This window comes from Bison bison, unplaced genomic scaffold (genome assembly GCF_000754665.1).
Source record: "Bison bison bison isolate TAMUID 2011002044 unplaced genomic scaffold, Bison_UMD1.0 scf7180017864297, whole genome shotgun sequence".
Classification (NCBI taxonomy): domain Eukaryota; kingdom Metazoa; phylum Chordata; class Mammalia; order Artiodactyla; family Bovidae; genus Bison; species Bison bison.
In genome coordinates, this window is record NW_011494869.1 from 6,619,701 (window position 1) to 6,629,298 (window position 9,598).

At 56.0% G+C, this 9,598-nt stretch overlaps 1 protein-coding gene across 1 annotated transcript in view; it reads right to left on the bottom strand.

Annotated features, from left to right (window-relative positions):
• Positions 1–6: 6 nt before the first annotated feature.
• The window catches only part of PSKH1 (protein serine kinase H1), a 25,081-nt gene continuing 15,489 nt past the window's right edge, over positions 7–9,598 (bottom strand). Inside the window, exon 4 of the mRNA XM_010851010.1 lies at positions 7–1,794. Within this exon, the coding sequence (XP_010849312.1) occupies positions 1,477–1,794 (318 nt within the window). The 3' untranslated portion in view covers positions 7–1,476. The remainder of the gene's footprint in view (positions 1,795–9,598) is intronic.

Genomic DNA, 9,598 nt, shown 5'->3' on the forward strand with positions numbered 1-9,598 from the left:
AGCTAAAGCTGGGCCCTGGCTCCTCCCCACCTGCAGAGAGCAGCTGTGGAGGGAGAGGGCTTGGGCTCCAGCCCCCGTGTGTGGTGGAGGGGAGGCACAAGACTGATGGGGGATGGTCGGAAAGCAGTCATCCAATTTCACCCACCTCTCATGGGGCTCCCTCCAGACGGAGATTCAGTGGGCCCCAGAATGGAAGGGTAATGCTGTGAAAAGAAGCAGGGACAGGGTGGACCAAGCAAGGCCACCGTGAGGAGGGCAGTGCCCCCACACACTCAGGGTTCAGAGGCAGGTCACACAGTATGGCTAAGTTCCAGGGGGAGCTGCAACAGAAGCTCAGCAGAAGGGGAGACAGTTGAGCAGCCCCAGAACCCTCCTTCCTTCCCACTTCCTCTTGGAGGATAAAAGGAGAGCACAGTGGGCATTCCTAGGCTGTCCACACGTGTGCCCGACACTAGATGGCGCCTTCGTGCAGCTGCAGAGGAAGGAAGAGAGTGCCTGAAGAGAGGCAACAACCGGCAGCACCAAGGTTGGAACCAGGGCTGGTGCTGGAATCTGGATGGGGCTCTCCCTCAGAGGCCCCCGTCCTTTGCTTTGACCCAGGTGCCCCATCCCCCAGGTAGCAGCAGTGGGGCTCCTTTTAACCCCCCACAGTTGGGAAGGAGGCACCTGGGGAATAGAAAGAACGGGCATCCAAGGGAGAGAGTGAGGTGATAGGAGGCTCTGCAAAGAAGGCACTGAGGATGGTGGGCTGGTGGTGGGAACCCTCACAGCCAGAGGCTGGAGCCTGGAGCAAGCCCACTACCAACGCAGCCACACAGTCCAGAGGGCCAAGGGCCACTCCACGGCCTTCCCACGAGAGATCCTGGCAAGTTCTGGGGCCAGGTGGGGTCCCTGGGGACACCAGGAAGGAAGACAGATTTGGGCTGGGAGGTGGAAAACTGTTTAGACTTAGCCAGGGGCTGAAAGTCCAGCCAAGGCACAAGTTATGGGCCTACCTGGGCCTCTCACTAGAGGATAATCATGAGGGTCAGGATGCCATAAAACATGCGGGCAGGGGGTTAGGGAGGAAGGCTTGGTAGGGGAAAGGGAGTTCCAGAAGTAACTGTCCCAAAGAGTCCTGAGACCACAGGACACCCTCTAGCTGGCAGTGCATGCCCCTTTGGTCTCGGGGAGAGCCAAGAAAGAGGTGAGACTGAAGGCCAAGTCCCACCCTTCCCCCAATATACACCAGAGCACTTGTCCACCAAGAGGAGCACCTGTGCCAAATCAGGTTCGGGGCTCATAGGGCCTAGGACTCCCTCCGCTCTGTTGCACCAGGTTCAGGCCCAGGGTGAAGATGGGGACACTGCAGGCACAGAGAAGGGGCTGGGGCCATTCACCTACCCTGGACCATGCAGGTCTATCTCTAGAGAGGCCGCTGGCCCCAGCAGTGTGTGGCCCGGCTGGGGCCCGCCACGTCTGCATCCTGCTGGTAGCTCAGCCGTTGTACTGCTGCTGGTAGCGCAAGTTGAGCTCCCGCAGCTCTCGCTCCCGCACTCGGCGGGACTTGTTGGAACGTGTTGAGCGGCTGGACCGTGTGGACTGGGCAGATTTAGTGCTCTGGCAGCGTGAGGAGGCGCGTTTGAGGAGGTTCTGGGAGATGGAGCGGTGCAGATTCTTCATAGACGAAGAGGCTGCCATGCTCACCACCCACGGATGCCTCAGGGCCTGCAGTGCAGTCATACGGGCGCCAGGGTCCACCGTCAGCAGGCGGTCAATGAAGTCCTTGGCCAGATTGGACACACTGGGCCAGGGCTAGAGGCCAAGGACAAGCATTAGAGCGAGCACACTAATCACTGCCCTCCCCAGGACGAAGATGTCACCCACACAGCACTCAAGACCTGTCCAGCAGCGCTGCGCTCGCCCCCAGAGAGGCACCACCCCGCTTCTCCCATGTAGATTATTCTGAGACTCCCCTTCCCACCCAGTGCTGAGCAGAGGCTACTCTCCAGGTGACATGGAGTGTGACAGGAGAAGGTCCCACCCCTCCCTAAGGAACAAACTTCTAAGGTGCCGTGGACTCAAAGCCTAGTTCAAGGAGGCAGCCCCAGTCAAGACCACCCATCCTACCCTAGGACACTACAACTCAGGGGGATCTAATGAGAATGACCAAATCTTCCACCACATCTTAAGCTGCACTTAAGCTCCCATCCCTGGACACCCCATTCCAGGCCACTTCCTAGTCCTTACAGAGAGGGCCTGTCCTCTCTCTAACTGAAAGAGTGGCCAAAATGATTACTGCATTCTCTGCATCAGCCTCAGCCTCTCAGCCATGGAGAGAAGAGGAAAAAATTCAAGGCAACTAGATTTCTTCACCTGATGGGAGGGCAGGGGGATCGCGGGAGCCCAGCAGGGACCGGGACCCTTCTCAGGGGTACTTCTCAGGTCTGCATGACTTCCCTAAGTCACACAGCACTCCTGGCAGTGTCCTGTACCAGCCTCATCTTAGTGTATTCTTTCCTCAGCACAAAGCCTGCTCAGCTACATGCACCCACAGCTGCCTCGTCACAGCGACACATCAAGCAGTCGTCTGTCTCCAGGTCTCAGCCTGCACAACCCTTCACCTGGCTGAATCCCCATTTCTCAGGTTAAAAGACATTTGCTCATACTCCCTCTTAGCCCCCAGTGCTAAACAATTATTCCAACAATTTCAGGTTTACTGTGCTCATTAGACCATGCTCAGCTAGTCATCAGTGCCTATTGCTGGGTATAAAGGAGGCACTCAGCAGATAGAGACTCAGTGAGTAAACAACCCACGCATGGCACCTGATGGCAGCTGCTTCTAGGACATGGGGCTCAGAGGCCCAGGCCTCAGGTTACTCTGCTGAAGGAGGGTGCATGCAGCACTGCTCTGAGCCCCTGCCTCTCTTGGGAGCACTCTGGCACGGGGTCTGACAGTCTCCAAAGGGTAGGTGGCTCGGACTTTTGCTGAGCCTGTTCCAGACGGCTTGGTTGGGAAGTCAGGGAGACCATCACCCTCCTTTCTGCCAGGTGAGAGGGTGGTCTGCTTGGTCTACCCCATGATGCCCTTCACCTTAAGGAACCCCTGAACACACACACCAAGGGACTCAGGAAAGTCTGAGAGCCCACACTTGGGGCAGCTGCATGTCCACCCAGAAGATGCTTTTACACACCATCACCACCCTGCTTCTGGCTTCTTTGAGCTCCAACTCTTCCCCAAGCCCTTCCCCACTGATGCTGATGTACTGATGGGGGGCAGGGTGGCAGTGGGTGGGGAGGGGTAGGTGACAGAGAAAAGACCCATTTGGAGTCCTGAAGATAGGATGGGACAACGTGGAGTTGTTATCATTACTTGCCCTTTGGAAAGCAAATCTCACATCAACTTCTACTGAGCCAAACTGGAAGAAAGTGACTGAAAGCCCAGGTTGCTAAACAGCTACCTACCAGGGTCCTCCTCACCAATGGGCCAGCTCCTAGTGATTCCTGGGGAGCTACTGGCCTCCATGAGGCGGGCAGTTAGGGATCCTAAATCCTGTACTAAGAGCAGTGAGGGAGAGCAGGGAGCAACAGCCCTCCCACACCAGCAGCCTGGTCCAGTTTCCCCACAGGCGGGCCTGTGTAGCTCGGGGCTCCGATACTGAGGCCGACAAGCAGGGGGACTGGACTGGATGGACTGGACAGCTGCCACGCAGCTCCAGGCTCACAGTGCCAAAAAGCCCGGGGTTTGCTGCTGCCACCTGAACACAAGCAACCACTGTGAGGGGCCAGCCAAACTAGACCCCAGACCATCTGCATCCCCGTCACTCATTTGAGAGCGAGAAAAATGAAGGCATAATGCGGCACAGATGGACAAAGCAAACCCAGAGCTGGAACGGCTGGGTCATGGGAATACCTGGGCTTGTGCTGCCCTTTTGTGGTCTCCAAGAAAAGGAAAAATCACTGGGGAGCACGCTGCCACTCAGCCTGGCCTGCTGGTGGGACAGCTCCAAGACAGGGCTGCAGCACAGGCTGGCCAAACAGGGCTGGGGCATGGACTCTGCCTTGGCCCTCGGTCCAGTCAAGCCAGAAGAAAGGCAGCTCCTCCTCAAATGACAGAACAAACAAGTCAGGAGCCTGAACATGGATGGATGGGAGGCACCCCCACTTCAGATCCACACCCCGGCAAACCAAGGCCCCCTGCAGCTCCGGACCAGTCCAGGGCGGTCTCAGAGGCGCCTCTCCCCAGACCCGTACTGGGGGCTTAAGCATCTTCATCTCCAAAGTGACACAACTCACACCAGGCATCACCTCCTGCTGCTTGTTGCCGTTAGCACCAAAGAGAGCCCAATTGATTGCCCCGCCTCCTCCCCCCAGGCGCTCGCCTCTCCAATTACTGTGTTCGGATGGCACTGTGAGGAATGCCGATGAGCTCATTAATCTGAGGGCCAGCACACCCTCGCTGGCAGTGCCCCCCGCCCCCAATCTTTGAAAAGCTGTGAGTAGCTGAGCCAGATGGGTCCCTTAAGGCAATGTGACTTGAGTTATCCCGTCCTGAGAGCCAGATTGTGCAGTGGCACCCAGCCTAACCCTCACACACTGAGGAACTTTGCAGTGGGAAGCCAAACAGGCCCAATACAGAAAGGTGGTCCCCAAGCCAGCCCCCTGACAGCGGGGCAGGGGCTTATGCTGACCTCCAGAAGAGTGACCCTTTGGAGTCCCGCTGAAGCCTCCAACAGGGCTCACAAAGGAAAAGCAAGGCTTTCCACACCCACACCTGGCCACGCTTCTAGCCAAGTCAAACTCAGCACCTCCTAAGAAAGTGATCAACACCTGCAGACCAACCCACTTGCCTCCCCAACATGCTCGGGCCTCTGCAGCCACATGAGCCATGTCTGGCAGCATCTGACTGACCGGCCAGGTAGCATTCTGTTCCTCACATGCAGCCAAGTGAGGAAAAAGAAAAGGAACATGAGATGGGACTTCCTTGGCATTCCAGCAGAAAGGGGCGCGGGTCTGATCCCTGGTCAGGGAACTAAGATCCTGTATGGCCGCATGATGCAGTCAAAACGAGAAACAGAAAAAGGGCAACCTGTCATGCCCTCCAGTTTCCACGGCTCTAACTGCCAGCTGCGGGTAAAGGATGAACTCTTGCCTCAGTATACTTGGGGCCAGATCAAGGACACATACGGGCCTCAGGTGGGTGGTAGAAGGGATAGGCCCCAGGTACCACTGGCCAGTCTCCCAGAGGCTTCCACCCGTTTCTGGGCTGGCAGAGGCATGGAAAGGAACATCACAATGTCAGCCTGCCTTGGCCCCAGTCACTCCAGTCTCCCTCTGCTGTGGGACCAGAGGACAGCTGCAGTCCTCTGGGTGACAGCCCCCATGCTTCTGTCCACTCTCATGAGCTATGCAGGCGAGGGGCCCGGCCCCGAGAGGACGACGAGGAGAGGCTATAGGAAGAAGGGCATCACCTCCAACCTGTTTCTGACCAGCCAGCCAGCCACCCTTCTCCTTACACTCTAACTGCCAGAGTCCCTGCAATTCCCGATACTGTAACAGCACAGAAACCAACAGGGTGGAGAAAGGACCTCACGCATGAGCACTCCCTTAGTAACTTCACTCATCTTCATGGCCCTGCTTCTGCAGAACCGTTCCCTCCTGGTGATGCACAGCAGCAGAATCTGACTTTCCCTTTGGAGGGGGCACCAGACTGGAAAGGGCTTCCACTCCGGCCCAGAGGCTGCACTTCCTCCCGCCCCAGCCTCACTCACTCGCTCCAGCTCTACCATCACAAGGGCCCAGCAAGGATGTTACCTGAACTACAACCAAGTAGCTAAGTCCAAGGGCTAAAGCATGAGAACAAGGACCAACCAGCTCTTTTGGCTGCAGAGGGAGGAGGAAGATGCTTCCTTCCAGCAGCAGGCCCAGCTCACGGAGCTCACCCAAGATTCCCTCCAGTAAGTGGGTCTGACCACTCTCAAGCAAGGGGAGAAAGAGGTCCAGTGTCTCTCTGGGATGGCATCTGGGTGACAGACTTAAGTGATGGGCTGGAATGCCCATGACCTGCATTCTAGGTCCACCTTGTCTGCTCAACATGGAGAAATCACAGCCTCACTTTTAAAATGGAGGAACTGAATGAATGCTAAGTGTTTTTGAAGGCTGGGTTCTATGAAGATGGCTCCCCATCTTTTTTTCCCACTTGGCTGCATGTGAGGAACAGAAGCAGAGCCTCTGACACTTAAGCTGTGTTGATGTTCTGACCTCCACGGGTTCTTTTCCAGCCCATGACGACTCTGGGGAAGGTTCCCTGGCAGAGGAGGGAGGCCCAGCAAAGAGGTGCTGGGGGAAGAAGGGAGGAGAGAAGCCTGGGCTTTGCTGCCATGACTCAGTTCTTCCCTCAGCTTTGTCTCAAGATGTGTTTTCAGCTCCAGCACTGCCGGCCTCAGAGGTCCCCTTCCTGGAGTGACTCGAGCCTGAATGAGAGCAGGCAAAAGGGCATAAAGGGAATTCTGGGAAGTGAAGCTTCAGGCTTTCTCAGGAGAGCAGAACTGTTAATATGACAAGAACAGCACACTCTGTCTGATGTGGACCATGAGGAAAAATGTTTTGAAAAAATCAGCAGGATTAGACACTGTGTGGCGATAGAGCCCGCACCTCCTCCTCTGAGCAAGACACTCACATCCTGGTGTCTGGACTTCCAGACCAGATAGAACCCACCATGCTGGGGTGGGATGTGGGTAGGGGGACCTGAGCAGCAGAGAAAGATGTTGAGGGAAGGAGTCTGACAGGAGAAAAAGAAGGAAGATAATAGAGTTTTTTAAAAAGGCAGAGAATCTCGAAGATAAAAATAAAATAAGAAAAGGCGTGACAACTTAAAGGTTACCAAAGCTGTGTTCTAAACTTGAGATGAGTAACGAGATGAAATTCTGCGCCCCCACGTGTCCCTGCCCAGAGTCCGCAGTGTGAGGACAGGGACGGGGGGCAACAGGGCGCAAGTCAAGAGTGAGGAAGGGTGCTGAGTGCTGGCCTTGGAATCGAGGATGTTGACAACCTGTGTCAGTGACCAAGTGGTGTCTGCTTTTACCAGTGTCCTAGAACAGCCCCTAAAAGGTTCTGGATTTCAGAGCCAGCTGCATAATGGTCTCCTCTATCTCCACTCATGAGTTCTGCTGAAGTGAAGTGATTTCCAAGGCCCACGCTGGCATTTGTTTTTTGTAAAACTTCCTACCATTCTAACAATTTCTGAGGCAGTTTGAATCCTGGTGGCTGTCAGCATGTCATCCATACCGTGGCCTCTATCCCCAGAGGCCTGTGTCTCTGCAACCCTGGGTGCAAATGATTCGGCGGAGGGCAGGCACTTGGTCTGCGTGTGCAGGCAGGAAGAGTGAAGAGATGAGGTGACTCAGGGCCTCTCTGGAGTGAAGCTCAGGTCTGGGCATCACCCTCACACTGGGAGACAGGAACCTCTGAAGAAGAAGAGCTTGGAGAGGTGCGGCCACGCAGGGTGGTTGGATCAGGTCATCATTAACCACCTCGGTGGGGTTGGCTGGGGGATGAGTGTGGGAGGTCGCAGCAGATTTAAAGAGGTCAGCATGTGGGAGCAACCGCCCCATCAGCTTCCAGAGAAACTCAAGGGCTTAGAAACAACAGGGCCTGTGAAACAGCAGAGCTCTGCAGGCGGGGACAGACAATGTGAAGAGCAGGAGAGGGAGGGGATGGATGCGGCACCAGAAGCTGCTCCAAACACAACCCACGATAAACCCCTTTGTTGAAGAGACCTTGGCAGGGGGTGGGAAACAGCAGTGATGAAAGAACCTTGGGGTAACAAGGTGCCGTAGGTGGGCAGAGTAAAGTATTTTGGCTAAACTGGCTTAGTGCAACAATGTGGGGAGATGGGCATTTGCTTCTGCCAGCACAGGAGGTGAGTGTGTAACCAAGGCAACAGTAGCAGAGAAGACGGCAGGGCTCCAGGGAGCCAGTGGTGGGCCAGCGGCGCACATGAGCCCCTACCCACATGGACAGTGGGGACACGAGGCAATTAAAGGCGTCTAGTAGAATCCAAGCACAAGCCTGGAAATCCACCACCTGCCTCCTTGCATTCTGCTCTGCTGCCTGTAACATCAAATCTCCAGCTCTCCCATGGCCCCTGGCCGCCCTCCCCACAGCTCCCAGGCAAGGCCCTACCCTGCTCCCCTGCCAGCTCCCTGTTGGAGCACGTGAAGCAGGCTGCATGAGCAGCCCCACAGGCTCTGGCCCCCTTTGCCTGGAGAGCAGGACACACCACACGCTCCACACCTCATTTTATCTTCGACATCCCAGGGGAGAATGGCACATGTCTCAGTTGCTACGAGATGCGGCGGCGAGCTGGGATGGTCTCGTAAATGTCCACTCTGGCTCTGGGCAGTCACGCTTCTGCAGGGCTCTCAGAACAACCACAGGGTGCAACTCGCTGGCCCTGAGCAGGTGTCCCTTGGCCCAAATGGATGGATAGTCAGCCTGCAGCCCAGAAACGCCCCCCTGGAGAGCCAGCCCCTCACCAACACAATGCCCCGGGGAGTGGCAGGTGGGCTTCCTCTCCCACTGGGGTCCAGGCCCCTGCCTGGCAGCACTCACTCTCCTAAGCAAGGCTCTGGGAGGATCTCTGCCCAAGCCCACCTGTTCCTGGTGCCGTCACCTGGGCCCACCCACAGCTCACAGACTGCCCAAGCAGAGGAGGGTGACAATTAAAAGCTGCTAAATGTGGCAGACAGCAAAGCTGCTGATGGCCTCACTCTGTCATCAGTCCCACAAGAACCTCTTCATCCATCCTGCCTCTAGGAATAGAACTCTTGACAAAAGCAATGACATTAGGCCCACAATGTCACATTTCATGTCAAGTGAATCACAGCATCTCCAAGTTGGTGGGACCATAACAGCCCTCTAGTATGGTCTACAGATGGTGATTCACCTTCTGTGTCACTCCTTTAGCAGCAGCTGCGCCAGATCTCCTGGGGCTCCTGTGAGAGGAAGCTCCTTCAAGGTGACTGTGTCTCCAACCTGCTCTCAAACTCACACAGGCCTTCCTCGTATCTGGCCAACCTGTCTCCCTATCACTTCCAGCATGACCCCAGCTTGGCCCTCTCCACTCTAGTACCTCCAGACACTGGACAAAAATTCAGATTTCTCCTCTCAAAATCACCTGCCACAGCCTTCTCGTTCCCAGAACTCTCTGTTCTCCCAAGATTCCTGCATTTGCTTCTAGGAAGGTTTGGCCAACCCCCTAACTGCATCTCCAAGAGGTGCCCCACTTCTTCCTGGGGTCCAGTCCCAGAAAAGAACACTCCAGGTAGCAGGTATCAGGTGTGACCTCGTCTGCCTGACAGTCACGTTTGGGTCCTTGCCCAGGGCATCACTGACAACCACTGGTGCTGCCCTCGAGAGAAGCCGGAGAAAGCACTGTGAACATATGTGCTGATACACATGCTGTCCTCAGAAACCTACAGGCCGGGGAGGGCAGAGACGTCCACAGATGACGGCCTGGGACCGGGCGGAAACGAAGACTCCAGCAACATGCTGACGCACGCGTGCTGGGGAAAGCAGACTATGGGTGTGGGAAGGCCAAGAACTCTGAAGCTAAGAG